This window comes from Talpa occidentalis, unplaced genomic scaffold (genome assembly GCF_014898055.3).
Source record: "Talpa occidentalis isolate TD23 unplaced genomic scaffold, MPIMG_talOcc4v2.1 talOcc4.13, whole genome shotgun sequence".
In the NCBI taxonomy this organism is placed as follows: Eukaryota; Metazoa; Chordata; class Mammalia; order Eulipotyphla; family Talpidae; genus Talpa; species Talpa occidentalis.
In genome coordinates, this window is record NW_023601322.1 from 76,616,776 (window position 1) to 76,638,670 (window position 21,895).

The 21,895-nt window shown below is 34.4% G+C and overlaps 1 protein-coding gene across 5 annotated transcripts in view; it reads right to left on the reverse strand.

Annotated features, from left to right (window-relative positions):
* The window catches only part of ADAMTS19 (ADAM metallopeptidase with thrombospondin type 1 motif 19), a 294,164-nt gene that overhangs the window by 115,933 nt on the left and 156,336 nt on the right, over window positions 1-21,895 (reverse strand). For all 5 annotated transcript variants that reach the window (XM_037509412.2, XM_037509414.2, XM_037509413.2 and 2 more), the window contains one exon: window positions 6,875-6,980. In XM_037509412.2, the coding sequence (XP_037365309.1) occupies window positions 6,875-6,980 (106 nt within the window). The remainder of the gene's footprint in view (window positions 1-6,874; window positions 6,981-21,895) is intronic.

Here is a 21,895-nt window from a genome sequence, read left to right on the forward strand (position 1 = left end):
GGTTATTGGTTGTTTAATGTAATATGAAAGAGAAGGGCTAGGCAAAAATCTTTTAGGAAGTTACCATAACAATCTAGATGTGCAGTGATGGTGACCTGATCTTGTATGGTAGCAGGGCAATTAGTTAGCTGTAATTAGATTCTTGATGTATTATGATGGTAGAACCAAAAGCTGATGAACTGAATACCGACAAAGAGAATTAGAGATAGCTCAAAACAAACATCACAGTTTTGGGTGAATAACCAGAAGAATGAAGCTTCCATTTACTATGAAAAAGACCTCAGGGAGAGCGACCCTAGGATGTGGGGATTCATTTCTGTGCATGCAACTGGAATGAAGTCCCACTCTCTATGGCCTTGGGTCAATTTTAAAAACCCACAATATTACTTTTCAGAAAATTTTACCTGAAGCTTACTAAGTTTCATACAATAAAAGATTACCAAGCAATTCAATATGCACACAGCATCATTTCTCTAGTAAATTTTCACTGACATTTTATATTTAAGAATATTTTACATGACAATTGATATAATAAAGCAACTATTTATATATATAAATATATATATATTATATATAATATATATATATATAGTCGAATACATACTAGGCACTATCAAAAGCATGAAGAATCCCAGGATAGTAAAAAATAGATCCGGTTAATTACCTCTTGGAACTTACAGTCTATGACATAAATAATAGATGAACATATAAATGTTTAAAAAGATGTCATTCAAGTGCTTCATAGAGATTGGCCACCTGGACACTTCCTGTGGTAAATAGTTTTTGATATAGTATATGAATTATGATCATCAGGAGATAATTACTGAAGATTGCAAGTAAAGCAGAGAAAGTAGAAGATGCCATTGTCTTGTGGTGTGGTAAGTGATACACTAGAACACTATAAGAACTCTAAGGTAGTTTCAGTGTTGAGAATAAAAGGGTGCATATGTGAAGTAGGCACAGAGGCAAGATAAGGAGAGAGAATATACAGTGAATCCAAAAGTAATTTCAGCATAATTAAGTTAGCTACAAGTACCATTCAACATTTCTGGAATAATAGAGCAATTAATAATATGGACTTTGGATTTGAACAAATTTGGCTTTGAACATCTACTCAAGGCACTTATTAGCTGTATGAGCTTTTTTTTTTTTTTAAAGATTTATTTATTTATTTATTTATTTATAGAAGCACTGGGTACAGTCAGAAGTGCGAGAGGGTGAGAGAATTCACCAGAGCCAGAGCAGGGAGCAGAACAGGCAGAAGGACCTAAGTACACTGCTGAAGGGAGCAGCAGGTGGCAGGAGAGGTCTGCGCACCATGTGGGACCCTCGCCCGGTGGCCAGGGATCGAACCCGGCGCTGCAGAGGCTGCAGGCAGCTTCGCAACCCAGCGCTCATCCGCTGCGCCACCTGGGATGCCCTAGCTGTATGAGATTTTGCAATCATTTCTAAAATAAAGCAAATATTATTGACTCCCTTCTACAGGTGGGAGTTGAAGTCTTTGGTCTCAATATACTAAGCCTAATGAAAAGGCTTGTTAATCTATCTCCAAATTTGACCAAATCACAAAATGCTCACAGTGCTATGTTATTAAAAATATCTTTGTGGAGGACACAAAAACATTGATTCAAAAGAACACCTGTACACCTATGTTCACTGTAGCACTATTTACAATAGGTAAAACCTGGAAACAACCCAAATGCCCAAAAATAGATAACTGGATCAAGAAGATGTAGCATGTATACACAATGGAATATTATTCAGCAATCAAAAGATAAACTCATGCCACTTGCAGCAACATGGATGGAACTTGAAGGAATTATGGTCAATGAAATAAGTCAGAAAGAAAAAGAAAAATATCGGATGGTTTCACTTATAGCAGGAATATAGAGGAACCAAATAAGACATCAGTGTAAAAAAATAGTAACAGTACAGTAGACAACAAAGCAAAAACAGACAATTATAAATCAGAGACATACTGCAGGGGAGGAGGAGGGAGAGGGATCAGAGGGAGGGAGGGAGGAGCACAAGGGACTGAGGTGATGATGCACGGGTGCATTGAAGGAAACTCTATGGGAACTACACCTGAGGGGGTGGAGGGAAGCAAATATTGTTTAAAAATGGAAAATGATGTAAAACATAAAAAAAATTAATATAAAAACAAATAAACTTAAAACTCTTGGTATGCAAAAAAAATAAAATAAAGGCATGGATATTGTGGGGGAAAATGTATCTTTGGGACCTTCCTGTTATTAAAAATGTCTTTGGGGCCTCCCTGCTAGTGCAGGGGTAAAAGTCTCAGCACTATCAAGCTATTGCCAGGCATTGTGACATAAGTTCCATCCCACATGGCGCAGCAGACCTCTCCTGTCTGACCTGCTGCTGCCCTCAGCAGTGTATTTCAGTCGATTCGCCTGACCTGCTCTCCACTCTGTCTCTGGCAAATCTTCTCACCGCCCGCACCTCTGGCCTACAACCAGTTCTTCTATGCATAAATAAATAAATCTTTAAAACATCTTTAATATTATTATTTCCTGGAAACTTATATAATTTACGATAGCTAAATCCTGTTGCCAAATCTTAGTAATAGCTTACCTGATATTAATGGGACGGTTTTACATTTAATTGGAATTCATAGAGGACTGAATTTTTTGTCATCCTAAAGAAAAAAACAATGTGATATATGTGTGCGTGGGTGTGCGCGCACGCGCGCACATGTGGGTGACTGTATACACAAAAGTCCTAAACAGCAATAAATATTTGCACAAAAGAGCAACATCTATTATCTGCAATGGATTGCATCACGGAATTTACAAATACTTCATTAAAAATAAAAAAGCATTTAATGAATATTTGACGACAGCAATACACAATTCAAGGACAGACCATCTTTCACACTAATATAAGAAAGCTGTTGTCTCAAGTTTAAACGAGACTTCTCTGCAATAAGGACTAGTATGGGTAAGTGCATAAGTGGCAGGGCTACTCAGAGTGTGTTCTGTGTGCTGGATGCCTTTAGGTGGACTCTCATAGATTTGGATGTAGATAAGTAGCTGGTGCTAGAATGTAAATCTCCTATAGCACTAAGCACACAGCTTAAGATCAACTGACTTTTGTTTTCTATTTCAAGGTTTTTAAATGAAGCAGGCAGTGTGCTACATTCTGACCTAACTCCTTATTCCATCAACACTGATTTTGAACAGTTAAGATTTAATGAGCAGTTCATGAGAAAATCAAATATAAAAAATCGAGTAGATGGCCTTCCAGTGTTAAGTGTAGAGAGATAGGGAGAGAGAGAGAAAGTGGACATTTTTTCCCTAATCTTAGAAAGAGAAAACACTTTTAATTTAAAAAGTTATCAAGGTAACTGGGAGCTCTGACTACTAAAAAAATGAAGGTCAGTAACTAACAGTTATATTTGATCAAAAAGTATGTCTTCAATATCAAAAGAATTCCTGAAAAATTAATCTATTAGTTTCACTTTCTTCATGTGTAAAATGATAACATTAATTTTTTGTGAAAATGAATTAGATATGAATATATAATATTTAGCACAATGTCTGTTAATAAGATATTATTTCTATTAGATAGACTAACAATACAAATGTGAGATTGTAAGACTTTAAAAATATTGTGCAATTGTGCAGTAAAGAGTTAACTTTACAAGTCTGGGTGGTTCAAAACTTGTATATTTCAAAGAAAAATTTTGTATTTGGCTTCTGGAAGGTAAACTCAGTTCCTAGAATATCTTGCGTGATAAGAGCATTTGTTTACCTGGGACCCCTTGATCATGCCTGATAACTTATGCTAACAATTGACTCACAGTCAACTGACCTCTAGGAGGGATGGAAACTGAAGGTTCGCCTTATGGGCAACTAACCATCTTTATCTGATCAAATTCCAATAAAAATCCTGGACACCAAGCCTTAGGTTAGCATCTCTGGCTGGTAATAATACACTCTGTATTTTTACACAAGACTGTTGAAAGAACTGAGTAAAGTCTGCATTACTATACTGGGAGAGGGCAGTTGGAAGTATGTGCGTCTCCTGGACCGACAGGTTTTTTCCCTGCTCTGCTGATTTAAATCTCCAGCCTTTCATTGTAATTAACAAGGTAACTTAAACAAATTGATCATAAAGATCATATATATATATATATACATAATATAGTGAGTATGAGCATACATCTGTTTGCTCAACAAATCCTATCAAATTAATGAAAAATTTCTAAGGTGGCCCTGCATACAAAGATTTAATCTTTACCACAGTGAATTAATGAAGACCTCAATTTCTATTTTATTAGTGTAGAAACAACAAAACCAATAATAACATTCCCTATTTGAAACTTAGCTACAAGAAACAAACATTTCCTGAGCTATTATTTAGAAAGGAAAACAATTTTGAGCAAGAATCATAAAATCTTAATATAAGTTTTTTATTTTCTTTTTCTTGCTAGAGATTTTAACAGACTTTTGTATATAGTTACATATAAGCCTTTTTAAATAGTTAATTCCCCAAAGGAAAAAGTCAATACATTTTGTTGACATTGTTTAAGTTTCCTTTGTGATAGTAAAGAGAGTAACTTAGTGGTTTTCTTTAATTATTCAAATTTTCACTCCCGCAAGTCCTTTTTTAAATACTTGGTGGTGAATTTTGACTTTTCCAGGTATATGTGCAGTTGCTCTGGGAATTTACAGAAATCAAATTCAAGACAATAAGCTATCAAATCAGTTTGGACCCATTTCATGTTGATTACAGAGGTATTCCTGAACTGACAAATTTAAATAGAATGATTCTGCAATTGAAAGATTGTGGGTTGCAGAATTATGATTCATTTTCTTCCTTTACTAGGAAAATTACTGGAAGTAACTACAGAAGAAAGAAATGCAAAAGGAAAAAAAAAACAACTATTTCACTAGAGTAGTTTTCAATTATACCTCAAAAAGTCTGTCTTCTGTGTATGCACATACACGGAAGCTACAGATATAAGTATATAAACTCCATGAAAACTTTCCCTCTTTGTGTATCTGAACATCTTTTTTGAATTTCTTTCCTACACTTTCTTTCATTATGCTTTATATCTTACATTGCATGGTGATGATACAATTTAGATGAACTTTCACCTATTTATTTTTATAGAAAGACCAATTTTCTCACTGCTAGTATCTTTTACTCTCTGCAACAAGAAATACTAGCTTCTACTTTTGAGACACACATTGCTTATTGGTAAGGGGAATTTTTAGCAACTAAGTAGTTCAACATATATCACATGTCCTGGTCTTAATCCATCAAGCATTACACATACTTTTGGCACAAATCTATTGATTTTGGGTTCAGCGCTATAAAAGTCAAATAAAATAATATTTTACTACCATTTTAGCCATTCCAAACCAAGTTCTGGTCATAAACCAATGTTTCTGCTACATAAAGCTGAAGTGGCCTTTCCTTAAAATTATCTCATTTAGTTTCCAGTTTAAGTAGTTGTAGCTTCTTGATGGAGCCTTTACATGTTAACAAAGTAACTTGTAATATGGTTGGTTTCTTTAGTAAGAGCTCTTTCTACATTTTAAAATACAACAGAGACTAAAGAAATTAATTCGGACATATCGGCTTTTAAAAAATGTAAAATTACCTATTAAACTGAATATTCTATTCAGGATACTTTTCAATCTATTTAATGTCTGTTTCATGAAAACGTACTCAGATTGCTCGTATAGCAAGCTGTTAATGCACACCTTAAGAGTGAAAATTTTAATAAAGAAACTTGCCCTTCCTTAATTTATAAGAACTGTATTTATGATTAATTGTACTTGTCTTAAAATTTTTAACAATAACCTCTTGCCTCTGAACATCATTCTCAGAATTTTTCATTCAAGTAGTGCACATGGTTTTACTTAGTATGATTAAACTGAAATATCTCTAAATTATGAAAATTACATTGAAATTAAGAATCTAAATCCTGGGCCTCCCCAGTGGTGCAGCAGGTTGAGCACAGTGCTGTGAAGCTGTCTGCAGCCTCTGCAGTGCGGGTTCGATTCCCAGCCAGCCAGGGAGACACCTATGTGGTGTGGCAGACCTCTTCTATCTCGCCCACTGCTCCCCGCAGCAGTGCTTTCGGTCCATCTGCCCGTTCTGCTCCCCACTCTGTCTCAGGGGAATCCTTTCACCCTCCCCCGCCTCTGGCCTGTACCCCAGCTATTATATAAATAAAAATAAATCTTGAAAAAAAAACAAAAAAAAATCTAAATCCTTTCATTCCTGGGTACAATATTGAATGAGATTATTCCATTGTAAACTTTCCCTAAAGGATGGTGATTTTCACATATATTTATCTTCCTGTTTCTTTTGTTTTGAAAACAAACTCCTTATATTCCTGAACACTCAACAGAAGATTGAAAGACCAAAGATGAAATTATATCTACACATTGCAGATTGATTGTGTGTCTAATTTAGTTCTTTCAGATATATTACTACTTAAACCATGCAGAAAACTCCTTTTCTGTATCTGGTACTAAAAAACATAGGCTGGCAGTATTGTTACTTATATGTATCACACGTTTTTCTTGGATGCTTGAATATTCACAAGTTTGTACTATCATAACTATTGCAACATCTACATCATTTAGAAAAGTGTAGTGAAAACAAGCATGTGCCATGATGTTATCCTGATAAAAATTGTAATCATGTCATAAGACTTTAGTCAACATTTCACAAATGGTTGCAACATTCAGAAGATACTTTAAATTTATATGACCTCTACCTCTTCTTGTTTTCCTACTTTTCAAAAACTTGAAGACTAAAGCAAAAATACAAGATATGCTTGTGATCTAATAATATAAAATACAAAACTAGGGCACTCAGAATTTTTACTTACTTGTGACCCATTTCATGAGCAATAGTAAATGCAAGATTCAGGCCATTGTCTTCAGCAATAATGCATTTTCTTTTTTCACTACACATTCCACTCAAGTAAGCTATACCTAGAAAACATAAATATTAATTATCACACATCAGAATGCAAACATTTATGCGAAGGATTAGAAAAAAGAATCACAACTTTTCCACTCAAATATGTAAATATTAAAGTGATATCTAGCTCTTATAGATGGAATTTTTGGAGAAAATGCATGTGTATAAGGTGCTTTTCAATTTCATATTTTAGTTATTTTTTATCGATTATCCAATTCTTAAAAGGCATACTGAAGAATTCATTTTACATACTACTTTTCATTGTCATGTAAGATAGATGAATAGTTGCAACATAGAAAAGTATTTTAGAAAGTAGTAATTATGTTAAATATTGTTGAAGTCACATGAAGTGAAATTCACGGCAATATCACAAAATAAAATGAATTACATACAGGATATTCTCAATCTTAAATTTTGAGTTGTAAAACTTTGAAATTTAATTTTGTTAAATATTATTTTAATTTAAAAATATTATTTTAATATGACATGCAGTTAACTGATATTTGGAATACTGGAAATATTTCCTTTAAATATTTCTTGGTTAATAAGATGGTTTGACTATAGTGACAGTGAAATATTATTTAAGATGAAAAATCCATCAATATATTAGACATTTTGCTTTAAATTTTAGTAAAAATGATAATCTGAAATCACTAATGCTCTTTTGTCAAAGATTTACGTATTAATTTACTAATTAAGATATACCCTCAAATAAATACCATTTAACACAAAGAACACTAATCTTTCAAGAATTCCAATAAAGTTGTTATATTTTTCAAATAAATTCATTGATATATCCAGTATGTATTGAATTCATTGTATATTCTCTAATTCTCATAGTCTAGTAAAATTTAACTTTAATTATGAAAATATTAAGGCCTGGGCAGGTGAAATGATTTCTTGAAGATGACATCTAACTGGTTACTACATATGTTAGAATGGGGATTTGAACCCAATTTTGAACTCATTTCCAGTTAATGTTTATTTTAATTCTGATAACAATTTAGTAGAACTGTTCTTGTTGAAAAGGGTTAGCTGACTGCTTGTGACATTTACTTTCTCCTGAAACCAAAAAATTATAAGAAAAAAATGATTTATTTAAAGGTTTATTTATTTATGCATAGACTAACAAGGGTGTGGGCTAGAGGTGCAGGGGGATAAAAGGATTCACCTGAGATAGAATGGGGAGCAGAACAGGCAAATCTACTGAAATACACTGCTGAAGGGAGCAGCAGGTGAGATAGGAGAGGTCTGCTGCACCACATGGATGAGTTCCCTGGCAGGAGAGCGAACTCATGTTGCAGTGGCTGGCAACAGCTTGATAGCGCTGTCTTTAACCCCTGCGCCACCAGTGAGGCCCGAAAAATGAAATTTAAATAAAAGACTAAATCACCTTCCATGTTTTGGAAAGAGATCATTCATGGGGGAATATGAATTTAGTGGAGATACTCCAAGTGAGAGAAGAGAGGGGTTTTATGAATTTTTTATAACCCCAAAGAGGTTTAAGAATGAGATCCATAAGGTTTGAGGAGAGGCACTTCTGGAGAGTAAATATGTAGATTATTTGGAAATTTATCTGAAATCCCCACCTATTCACTCAAACTTTATGCACAATGTCAAAGTCTGCTATTGACCACCTGTCAAGGAAATGAAGATATATATTCTTTAGGCAAAACGTGAAGTAAATATTTCAAAACTACAACTTCTTGAAGTAATAGTCATGAAATAAATATAGGTGCTATTTTCACTATACATTTAGAAATTAAAATAGGTTTTGTGGAAATTTCAAATCTACAGTAAGATTAAAGAACTTTGTGACAGTATGAATGGAAGGATGGATGAGGGATGAAGAGACAGACGACAAGCCCTATTACTACTTCTGGCTTAGTAAGACAACTGAAATAAATCCAAGGTTAAATCAAGGTGAACCAGAAAGATAAGAAGGATATAACAATAAACAGAGAGGGGCTGAGGAAAGAAGAGGAAGAGGAGAAAAGCTATATATGTGTTGTTTCTTAGCATTGTACACCTGAAAATTATGTACTAGTATGATGCAACATTACTTCAATAAAAGTAAATAAAAATGAAAGTTAAAAAAGCCTGTACTTTTTACTGGTTTCATTAAATAATGGAATAACATGTGTTAAAAATCTTAAACATAATGTGAATTTTAATTGAGCAGAGTCAAGGACTTAAGAAAACAAAAACCTAGTAAACAAGATCTGCAAGTTATTAAACTTATGTTATAAAGGGAAGAAGAAAGGAAGGAGGGAGGAAGGATTATAGGAAAGTATCTTCTTTTCCAAGAATATTGAAATTCTCTTGAGCATCCGAAATTTTTTTAAATACATAATTAGAGGTTACATGTATCACAAAAATATTAAATGAAACTCAATTATTATTATTATTACTATTCCCAGAACTGATGTTTGGAATAAAATTTCCCTTTGGGTGCCCATATATTTCACCACTCCTTTCACTATAACGACAATAATGCCATTACCATACACAGATTTAAAATCTGGCTAGGGGCCTCCCCGGTGGCGCAGCGGTAGAGCGCTGGGTTGCGAAGCTGCCCGCAGCCTCTGCGGCGCCGGCTCGATTCCCGGCTGCTCCCCGGCCACCGGAGGAGGGTCCCACATGGTGCGCAGACCTCTCCTGCCACCCGCTGCTCCCCTCAGCAGTGTACCTCGGTCCTTCTGCCTGTTCTGCTCCCCGCTCTGGCTCTGGTGAATTCTCTCACCCTCCCGCGCTTCTGACTGTACCCAGTGCATGTATAAACAAAACAAATGAACAAACAAATAAATAAATAAATAAAACATGCCTCTATAAAAAAAAAAAAAAAAAAAAAAAAAATCTGGCTAATGTGGTTTTTCATCAGGGTCATAGATCTCTTTGCTACATGAACCAGTCAATATCAAAAAGTCATTTTAGTAAGTTTTACTTTTTTTCCTCCAGTAACCTGCAAACATATTGTTTCTGAATAAAAATTGTATTGACACATGTTTCTAATTCTTCTCTCTTCTACAGTACTCTTTCTCTTCTATATTTATAATATTTATATATTTTCTTAATCTTACTACATTGGCTAGGATTTCTAACATGCTGTTGAAATGATTGTGTGGTACTGAGCTCCTATTTTTCCTTTTAATCTTAATAATAAAATGGCCACAATTTCACAATGGATTATAATTGTTAGAGAACCTTAGTAGATATAGCTTGTTAAAGTTGTAAAGTTGTTTTCTGATATTTTCATGGGGGCACTGTCATCTGCTGGATGGATTAAAGGTAGATGGAAGCTGGAAAGTCTTTCTTAGAAAAGAAACAAAAGCTTGGAAAGGCAACTGAGGGAAATAGGAAAGATAAGTGATTAAGTGCTAGGGGAATACTTCATGTAAATGGATCAGAGAACATATGGTTTAGCTGAGAATGGAGAGCATAAGTCTGGAATCACACTAATATGCAAGTTGAGTGATATCCAAGCTGATGACTGAAACAGAGAAGAGTAATAATTGGATTACATTTGCATTGAGGTTTTGTACATCAGGTGTAAAGGGATAAAAGGGTTTAAAAGTTGACAAGGAAATTGAGAGTGAAAGAAAAGATAGACCTTGTTAAACTCTATGTCAGATAAGTAAAGAATGGAGCACAGTAATTTGGAGGGCCCAATACAGGGGACAGGAGAACTGAGTCATACATGAAGAAAAAGAACAGATGCTTTCTTTAAAAGTCTTGGCCAACAGGAGTAAAAGAATGAGATTTGGGGATTTAAGATTTCAGAAGTGAAGTTTCCTGACATGACTAGGTATTCCCACAAGAATAGAGAGAAAGTTAGAGGTAGAGGTCATCAAGATTAATGTCAAAGAATTAAACATCATTGGGCGGGTTAAAGCTATGAATATAAAATTGCCATGATCACAATGAACTCTAGAAGGTGAGAAAGGTCATCAAAACCTTCACAAATGAGGACAAGCATCAAGGAGATCAATTGACTATAGTGACAGTGAGGGATAAGATGGTAAAGAAGGGTCAGTGTCATATGTAGAATTTTGTATGACAGAAGAGATTCTGATTTAGAAGCAGAAACAGAGGGAAGCCCCTCCTGGGACACCAAATTCCTCACCAGGTTATAGGAAATCAGTAACTATTGTTTAGTCATGTAAACAATTATGATGATAAATATTGTAATTTATAATATAAATTACATATATTTTATGCCACAAAATATATTTATATAGGTATTCAATATGGAATACTTTAAAGTATGATGAACACATATGGACATAGATATATGATCACAACCAAGTATTAAAAATTCTATACCACCACATTTTCATAAGAGAAAAAGACCAAATAATTATACTAATTTGCTGATAGCAATTATATTATGTGATAAGATTATGGGTGATATTTCTTCCTCTTTTTCCATGCTTCAGATTCATGTAAGTTTTTATTAATTTTATAATGGGAAAATTAAGGACTTAAAACATGAAAATCATGTCTATGAAATTTGAATAGTAGTTATAGACTCTCTTACAGACCATGGAGAAATTTAACTACCAAAAATAACCTTCTATTCCTACTCTTCTTTTACTTAAGTATTAAATCAGAATCTTCAACTAGGACTCTGATAAATTGGAATTTCATTGTTCTTACATTTGGCACACCAAGGAGATTTTCTTTGACTTGAAAGTTATGGAGAATAATTGTAACCATGACTAATGTAAATGACTTCCATTATTCTGTTTAAAAGCTCAAGCTTTTCAGTTCCTTTCAAGAACCCACATGTTTCTTATTACAATAAGGGGTAGAGGTCAGAGGAGGAAAGGATTTAACGCAGCTGTTATTTAAAGATCAGTATAATACAGACCCTTTATAGAACACTTCTTTAATATGAAATTTTCAGGAAATACAAAGGAAACCAAAACAACTTCCTAATTTTTCACCTGAAAATGAATCAAGTTATGCACCAGGAGTCAACAGAATCTCTCATCTGGAAACAAGCATGCTGCCCCAGAACATGAAATAATACATTTCATCAAGATGATCAGATATCACCTTAAGCCCCTATAAGGTACATGTAACAATAGTGAAATAGTGGGGAAATCAGAGGTTTTATGCGATCAGATAGATGTATTCTAACAAAAGTAAATAGTGTGACTCCAAATGTTGATTTTAACAACTATCCAGACTACTTGGATTAAAAATTTTTCACAGTCTTAAGTAACTTATTTTTTCTATGATTGTATCATATGAAGTAAGCTATTTCCCTATGGATCCTACTGTAACTTGAGGCTTAAAGGAATAAGTAATGTAATATGTTACAAGTATCCAGGCACAATGATGAAAACAAGCTAGAGTGCCTTCAAGAGCATGAAATCAACAAATACTCATATAACATGTTAGCACATAAAGACATACACAGCATATTTGGGGAGAATTAAAAAAAAAAACAGGAAAATTAAGACAGGAAAATCAAGAGGGGATCACATCAGTGGTATTACTGAGTATGCAGAGATCAGCCAGGCAGTAGAAGGTAGAGAGGAATTCCTGAACAAAGACCTGAGCAGGAGATGCTTATAAGTTGTTATTTTTCACAGAGCAGTAGCTCTGGTTCTTTAAATGTACAAGTCATGTAGTATAGCACTGTATCAACATGGTATTTAGCTTATCCTCAATAAGGAATACTTTAAAGGAATTACATAGATGGAATTCCCTGAAATAAAGACCAACACAAAATGAGATTCAATGCAGAGTCTTAAATAAAAATGCAATTTTGAAAATCAAAATGTGTTTCATCTACTACACAGAAAGATCATTTCAGAATGATATAATGATGGTGTCCAGAAAATGTGAACTATATTTACCCGATTACATTCAAACTGAATTTTAAACATGTTTTCAAACAATACCTTAAGTTCACTAGTTATATGCCTCTATTTCAATAAAAGAGAAATGATAGCCTAGAAATATAAACATGTAATTATACAATTTATGCGAATAATTATAAATGTAAATTTTTAAAACAGGCTTCCAGAGTCTCTTACATGTCTAACCTATCTATAAAATTCTTTTTTTTTAAACATTTTATATATATATTTTTTTTAAGATTTATTTATTTATTTATTTATACAAGCACTGGGTACAGTCAGAAGAGCGGGAGGGTGAGAGAATTTACCAGAGCCAGAGCTGAGAACACAATAGGCAGAAGGACCGAAGTACTCGGCTGAGGGGAGCAGAGGGATGCAGGAGAGGTCTGCGCACCATGTGGGACCCTTCTCCAGTGGCCGGGGAGCAGCCAGGGATCAAACCGGCGCCGCAGAGGCCACAGGCAGCTTTGCAACCCAGTACTCAAGCACTGCGCCATCGGGGAGGCCCCTATAAAATTCTTAACAGTAAAATTTCTCTGAATACTCAGAATAAAGTGACTTCTAACACAAAAAGGTTATCTGTTTAATTTTAAAAATATAGTAAATCTTTCTGATCTAATAAGGCAGAATGTTATATAGACATTAAAATGTTTACATGCTTCCTGGTCATGGTAGATGGAGATCTCTTTCTGTGAAAAATACAAAAAAATGACAAATAATATGTAAGGTATAAATTTGTTAAGATATAGCTAAGTTGAAGAACAATTCTCAAGTATAAGAATAAAGCTAAAGAATTTCTGGATATCAAGTCAGCTATGTGTTTCTAAATAATGGGAATAGCTCCAAAATATCTGCAAGGTTAGGTATTGGCCAGTTGGAAACTGAGAACCGTGTATAAGTCAGAAAGTCTGGAACTACTGCTGTTCACTACCTTCAAACAAACCTCACAATAACTTCAAACATCATTATGCATGAAAAAGCAAGTAAGCCGGACTCTAAATTCTGGGTATGTTAGAAGAGATTCATACACAAATCCACTAAAGCCACCATCAGATATATGTGTGCAGTCACAGGACAGAGTCATAAAACTAATGTACAAACTGATCATGCACTGGGGAAATCCTAGCATCCAGTAAAAACCAATGAATTATCACTGTGATGAGAAACTTTGTAAGCTCAGCATACATAAAATTCCCATGAGGAGATGGGGGGGGGGTGGAGTTCCATCCAAGATGAACTCACACAAAAAAAATTTACAAATCCAGTGAAAAAATGGTCCTTTGATACAAAAACTAGAGAAAAAATGATGAAATAAATATGTTTTACATATACAGAGCTTACAATCCACATTCACTGGGTTACCATATCCCAAATGCATCTCTTTGAAAATGAAAGGACTCCTTCCTCAGGGCACACTATATCAGATTTTGATATAAAAATGTTGAAATAATTTCTTCAAGCAGAAAAAGAATTCTACACTGAAACAGAGAAATACAGGAGAAACTAAAGAACACCAGGAAGGGTGAATATATGTGTGACTATAAATAATGAATATACAATACAGTGATTTTGAATACAGAACTACAATACAGGCAATGATCTGGGGGGAATAAATGGAGTTTAATTGTTTTAAAAGGGTAACAATTTCAAGAACGTGAGAAAAGGAAACAAGTCATAATATATGATAATTGCAAAAATTGTAAAATTATATCTAAGTACAATTATATAAATAGCAAAGACCTATAAATATTGAACTTACTTATTTCAAAAACCAGAAAGGAGAAACACATGAAATAAAGTGAAGCAGAAATTTCATTAACTGGAAAAGACTAAATTATGCTAAATCAAAGCTAAGATTTTAAGACTGTATAAAAATACTACTCTATTTTGCTCCTACGAGAATACACTTTAAATGCAATGGCAGAGTTAGGTAAAAAATTAAAGAATGGAAAATACATAATACGTAAACATTAATCAAGATATAACACTAAAAATATAATTACAAATATAAACATCATAATCAGAAAAATCAGAAAAATTGTCTCTGAAGTATAATTGTCAGAAGAGATTAAGAGGGCGTTTTTAAAGAAGATGGAGAAACAGTGAAGAGTAAACTCCAAGCACATAATGAAGGTGTAGCTTTCTGGACTCCACCTCCTGATGTCTTTCAGGACTGCACCCCCATCTCAATGCTGCCAAGTTCTCAGATGCTAAGGATTACACTTCCCAGCATTGCCATGAACCTGACTTCCTGAACAGGGAGAGGCTGCTGGAAGCTAGACGGGAAGCAAAGCTGAGTAAATATCTGGACTTAAACTGAATACACGTGTGTCCAGTCTCCTTTTTGGCTGCATTTGGAGTGCACCTTGGTCTCTGCTCACCATCTGTGGGGTAGGACTGTATCTGGCTATAGGCCATCCTATACTATAAGCCATCCTATAAATTCTCTCTCTCTCTCTGTCTCTCTCTCTGCTCTCTTTTCTATGTAAATACATTATTTTTACTTCTGTGTCCTGCATTCTTAAGCATGCATATGAGGACTCACCAACTGGGCTATTTCTTTTTTTCTGGGTTTGCCCCATTTCATAAACATCATAATTCTATATCTGAGTTATCTCAATTATTAAGTCAAAGAAATATAAACAGTATTTGGAGGATAAATAAAAACTTCCATAATTAAACTGGAACTCTCTAACAAGTATTTTTATTGGATGGAATCATTAAAAACAATTCATGAAGGGCTTAACTGGTCTGAACAAAAAAAATAGTTCTATTTTAGCTGACATAATAGAACATTGTACCCAATGATGAAATTACATTTTTAAGTACATATGATACATTTATACAAACTGACCATATACCATGTAGTGAAAAGTTATTCAACAAGTTTCAAAAGCAGATACTATTGACTGGTCACAAGAGAAAAAATTTAGACATTGAGAAATAAAAAGATAACTAGAAAAAATTATACTGGTTGGACATGAGATAATATACACTTTTTAAATAGTCTGCAAGTGAAAGAAGAACTAATGGAAATTTTAAAATATTTTAAACATAGTTATCATAAAACAGAACATATCAAAAATGTGTGGACTAAACCAAGCAGAGGAAAATTCACAAATTAGAAAAAATATAAAAGGCTGAAAAACCAAGCTTAAAATTCCTTTCAGGAACTGGGAATGGACTACCAACACTTAAGAAAAATATTGGAAGGAAATAATAAAGAGGAAAATTAATGAGCTATAAGACAAATGTAACAGAATCTAACAAAAATTGATAATTACCTAGTAAACTAATCAAAAATAGACAAACTATAACCATTAAAATGAATGATTATCTCTAATTCCAAAAGCCATCAAGATATTTAAAAAAAAGGATTCTAATAATATTACAATTTACCAAAGCTATAGAGAAAAATAACAAAATATGCAATTTCCTATAAATATCCCCTTTATTCGCTCTACTCCCTCTATTCTGGTTGTTTTTGGTTTTGTCATTACTCAAATAGAATAAGCATATTTCAATCTCAAGACCTCTTCACTGGATTTTCACTCTCACCCTAGTTCTGTCTCTTCAGACCGTCTTCAATATTTTTCTTTTTTTTTTTTTAGAGGCATGTATTATTTATTTATTTATTTGTTTGTTTGTTTGTTTGTTTGTTTATACATGCACTGGGTACAGTCAGAAGCGCGGGAGGGTGAGAGAATTCACCAGAGCCAGAGCGGGGAGCAGAGCAGGCAGAAGGACCAAAGTACACTGCTGAGGGGAGCAGCGGACGGCAGGAGAGGTCTGCGCACCATGTGGGACCCTCCTCCGGTGGCCGGGGAGCAGCCGGGGATAGAACCTGCACCGCAGAGGCCACGGGCAGCTTCGCAACCCAGCGCTCAGCCGCTGCACCACCAGGGAGGCCCCCGTCTTCAATATTTTTCAAAGATCACATTTTAGGGGAGCAAACTCCAACACATGTTTTTGTTGCGGAGTTTGATTTCATTTCATGGAAGGGGCTTTCAAGGCTGGGTAGAGGTTACCTTTAAAAATGGTATTTTCATACATACTTCCATAAGGGTGTGCATAAGGAAGAACTAATCTACTTACCTCTTTTCACTGGAAAAGGCAGAATTTAAATCTACAGACCACTGTCTTCCTTACTGACCTTCCCTTCCCCGCCCTCCAAACTCCTGTCTTAGCTAAGTTACTCAAGATAGTGTGTGAAAAACTGTGGGGAAGTTACTCACTGAGGTTGGTTCTCTCCCATGTATACAGGAGATATACATGTCATTATTAACTTCTTTTTTTCTTTTTCTCCTATCAACTTGATTGACATTTGGTTGATTATTTGCCAGCCCAGAAGAATTCAGGATAATTTCCTCTGCAGCCTGATAATTTTGTTTTTAGTGAGGCACTGTTTGGTCACCATATTGAGGATTTTAAATAACTTTCTCTCAAACCCAGAATGCCCAGTTTCTCTGTTAAATACATCTGTGATTTTTTTCTATATAAAATTTACCTTGAAAGATTAATTCAATGATTTATTGTGGATATTAACTGTCTCCCCATCAGCATATAAGCAACGTAAGGGCAGGAAGATGCAAGAATCAATATATTCTTAGATCTACTCTTCTTTCTCTACCAATTTTATCTTTTGATATCAAAAGATATCAAATTCAATTACAGATACCAAAAGATACCAATTCAATTATGGATAGTGACTGTCTCTCTGAGAGCAACACAAGGGTAGGAAATACTAAGAGATCATTCCCGATGTGTAAAAGTGTATTTTGTATAGTACAGAGGTAATAAATTTTGAAGTTATATAACATGCATTTCTCTTTTGTATTTCCATGTAGTGATATCATTCTGGTCATCTAAAGGCTTCTTGCAGGTGGAAGAGGTAAGTATCAGTGGTATGTATTCTTTTAGAACGCTCAAGGACAGTGGACTGGGAAATACAAAGATAATATAACTCAAGAAGAGAATGAATGAAAATACTATGTAACTAGGCAGAGAGAAGGACTCAGGTATAATTTCAACTCAACTCTGAAACCATAAATTGCACTTCCAGCAACCTATCCCAGCAGTGTGTCTATTGTCAGCTAGTCTAAAGATTCACTGCAAAATCACAAAGGTCTCAGAGGGGGATGAAAAAATTGGGATTGCTGACAGCCCAGCTGCTTGGCAAGAATCAAAAGAGAGGCTAAAGCAGACTATTGGGGGGCGGGGGGAAGAATATACAATAACACAAATGTACATGAATAAAATCATTTGAGAAAAATACTATTAATTGTCAAGTTAAAGTTTTCATTTTCTTAGAATCAGCTGAGGTAGGGACTTATACACACTGTAGAAAGCTAGTTGCAACATTTTCTTTGCCTAATTTTGTATAATCTTTGGCCTTGTGAAATGTGAAAAAAATTAACTACAGGTGGGAATACATGTGTTAAAAATGCGTACTATATTTTTAAAGGGTTTCTAAAGGAAAATAAAGCAGTGAATAATCATTCACTTTATTTTATTAACCTAAGGTGTGAAGGAGGTCTCTAAGATAAGTACTGGGCTACATAGGATATATATATAACTTTTGAAGTTTTTGCCAAGCTTTCATATAAAATATTAAAATGCTAAAGGAAAGAGAAGGTGAAAGATGGTTCAAGTAAACATTCAAGAAAAACAGTGAAGAGGCCTCCCTTGTGGCACAAGGAGTTAAGATGCAGCACTAGGAAGCTGTCCAGTCACTGTGCAGCCCTGGTCAGCCAGGGAGGTGACCCACATGGCGCAGCAAACCTCTCCTGACTTGCCCACTGCTCCCCTCAGCAGTGTATTTCAGTCAATCCGCCTGTTCTGCTCCCTACTCTGTCTCTGGTAAATCCTCTTACCACCCCCCACACACCTTTGGCCTGTACCCCAGTCTTGTATTCATAGATAAATAAATCTTTAAAAAAAATAGCAAAGGTAAGGAGGTCCAGAGGGAGAGTGCTATTTAAGAAGTGGCTGATTCCTAAATTCTGTTCCTCTGAGATGTGGAGAGGGCATCCTGCAGAAGGACACATCCTTACAGGCTGTTATTGTTATTGTTTTTTTTTATGCTTCCTTTTATCTTTGCAATAAACTGCAGTACTAAGCCTACCACCTCCATCTGATTTAGAGATAATGGAAAGTATTGTTTTTGTATGGAAGAACAGTGAAGAAAATTTATGTCTTGATGTTAGTTTTGTGTCCCTGCTATTGTATTCTAGATTTATTTCACTTCACATTCACTTCTCATGTCTCTTCAGAAAATTTAAGAGCAGGTTATTGGATGGTTTTAGAAGCTAAACTCATATCCTTAAAGACTTTAAAATTAAGCCAGGCTCCACTGTACAGTACTGTGGTTTTCATGTGTCACTACTAAATCATTGATAATATATACCATCTGAATACTTAATTTAGATTTCAGTGCAACTGTGAAAACATAATTCTTAGGGTACTCTGAAAAAGCCATATGTGGTAGATTACACATCATACTCTTGTAAATCAGCAATGAGAACTTTACTGTGAGGCCTACCACAAACACGGCTAAAAATTGGTATTCTCATTGCTATGTTAATTGAAAAAAAAAAAAGATAGTGTTTTTAGGCTCTCCTATGACCTTGCCTACAAGCAAAAAAGAAAAGAAAAAAGATTTTGATGATTTCATCTACTTTAGAGAATAAAAATTGCCATGACTTTAAAAAATAGGTAAGATGAATCACAGTTAAAGATTTTCATGAAACATGATTAAGGATACAGCTGGAAAAATTCTAAATGTTCTGATTGCATATAAATCAGGAATTTTTGCTAACACATTTTTATAATGTTATAGTGTATTCTATATCCTGAAGGCATTAAACAGGGATAATTGAAACTAAAAATATTATGCTACCAAAAAGCTATGTAAATTGCCTTTTTAGTACACTAGTGAAAACATTGACAGCATGCATTTATAACCACAAACCAACTCAAACAATTTGACATAATATTCTTTACTCAACATACTAATTTTGAATCATTTTGCTACTTTTTTATAATTTGCCCTCTATTTAATGTGATTAGCATTTTTCATTTAAGTAAAGTACTAAATCTACAAACTAAAGAAATCTTAATATAGTTATAATATGATTACAAAATCTGATACTCTAACATCTCATCTACTAACATTTAAAATATTAACATAGTGTCTTAACATTATTTGTTAAATAAAATACAGGTTTATTTAAGTGATTCCACCTCGAGATGCATTTTAAAGATTTCAGTTTTTTAGGCCTTCACACTGAGGTATTTAATACTAAATAAACTGGATTAAATTCTTCTCAGAACTGAGCTAATATTTTCTAAAATTTGATTAGAATACCATAAAATTTTCATGACCTGCTTTCTGCAGTATTAAAAAAGCAAATTCAAAAAGCAAAATTTTAAGAATTGAAGTTCTTGTGTCAAATATTCTAGAATTTAAGTCTTAGTCTCAAGTTTTACTTTTATGATGACAACAGAGTGTGCTGTTCCTCAGCTTGTTTTCCCAAAACAAACATTGAGGAATTAATAATTTATCTTAGGAATAGTCATTCATTTAGAGAATATATCTCTCGTATATGTTGGTCTATCTGAAACATGGTAACCGATAAACATTAAACTTAACTTTCTTATTTGTAAGATGAATCAACAATTCCTTATGACTGAGAAATCTGCAGGGTTAAAGGAGGTAGGGCACACAGATGCTTAACAAGCATTATTGCTCACTGAAATCACTTTGTAAGTGTGTAATGAACACATATCTGTACTTCCACATACTTATAATGAGAGCAAACCTAAATATACAAGGGGAACTTTAGGGAGGTTTCTAAATTTTTTTAAAAGATTTATTTATTTATTTATACAAGAACTGGGGTACAAGCCAGATGCGTGGGAGGGTGAAGGATTCACCAGAGACAGAGTGGGGAACAGAACAGGCAGATTGATGAAATACACTGCTGAGGGGAGCAGCGGGCGCAACAGGAGAGGTCTGCCACGCCATGTGGGACCCTCGCTGGCTGGCAGGGATCGAACCGGCGCTGCGAGGCTGTGGACAGCGTCACAGCACTGCGCTCAACCACCTGTGCCACCAGGGGAGGCCTGGGAGGTTTATAAATTTAAGATATTTTGTTTCCCAAGGATATACTCAGTATATTTTAGTTCACATGATGTTTACTAGCACCACTAAAATACTTTATAATAGAAAAAAAATTCTATCATTAAAATCAAGCTTTCACAGTAAAGAATCTTGAAAACAAAAATAATGTAAAGAGCAATTATTCATAATAATTCTGTAAGAATTATGGATCTGAGTCTTATCCTATCAATATGTCTTGCCAAAACAGAAATACAAAGTTTCTGATTTATGTTCTGGCCAGTGCCTAATAAAATATGCACAGGCAGCCAGGAGCCAAACAAGGTAAGTTCAGACTTGCTTTTATTGTAAACCATAGGAAAGCTCTTATCAGGAATTAAATTCTATTCATAAATACATAGACAAAGCATCCAGAATGCTATGTGCTGAAGACAACATAAGAACTGACCAAGATCTTTGACCACAAAAAAGATTAAGAAGCAAATGCACAAACATTCAGCTATGAGTGCCTATTCTACACAAACTCTTTCAAAAAATTTAAAAAGGAATACTACCAAATATGTTCTATGAAGCCAACATTACACTAATACCAAAACCAAGCAAAGACAGCACAAATAAAGAAAAAATTACAGGCCAATCTCCCTAATGAACACTGATGCAAAAATCCTCAACAAAATCCTTGCTAACAGAATCTAATAATGCATCAAAGGGATAATACACCACGATCAAGTGGGATGCAGCCTAGCGGCACAAAGATGGTGCAACATATGAAAATCGATCAGTGTAATCCAACATATCAACAAAAAGAAAAATAAAAACCATATGATCATATCAACAGATGCTTAGAGAGCATTCGACAAAGTCCAACATCCATTTATGATGAAGGCCCTTGAAATTCTCAGGATAGAAAGAACATACCTTAACATGATAAAAGCCA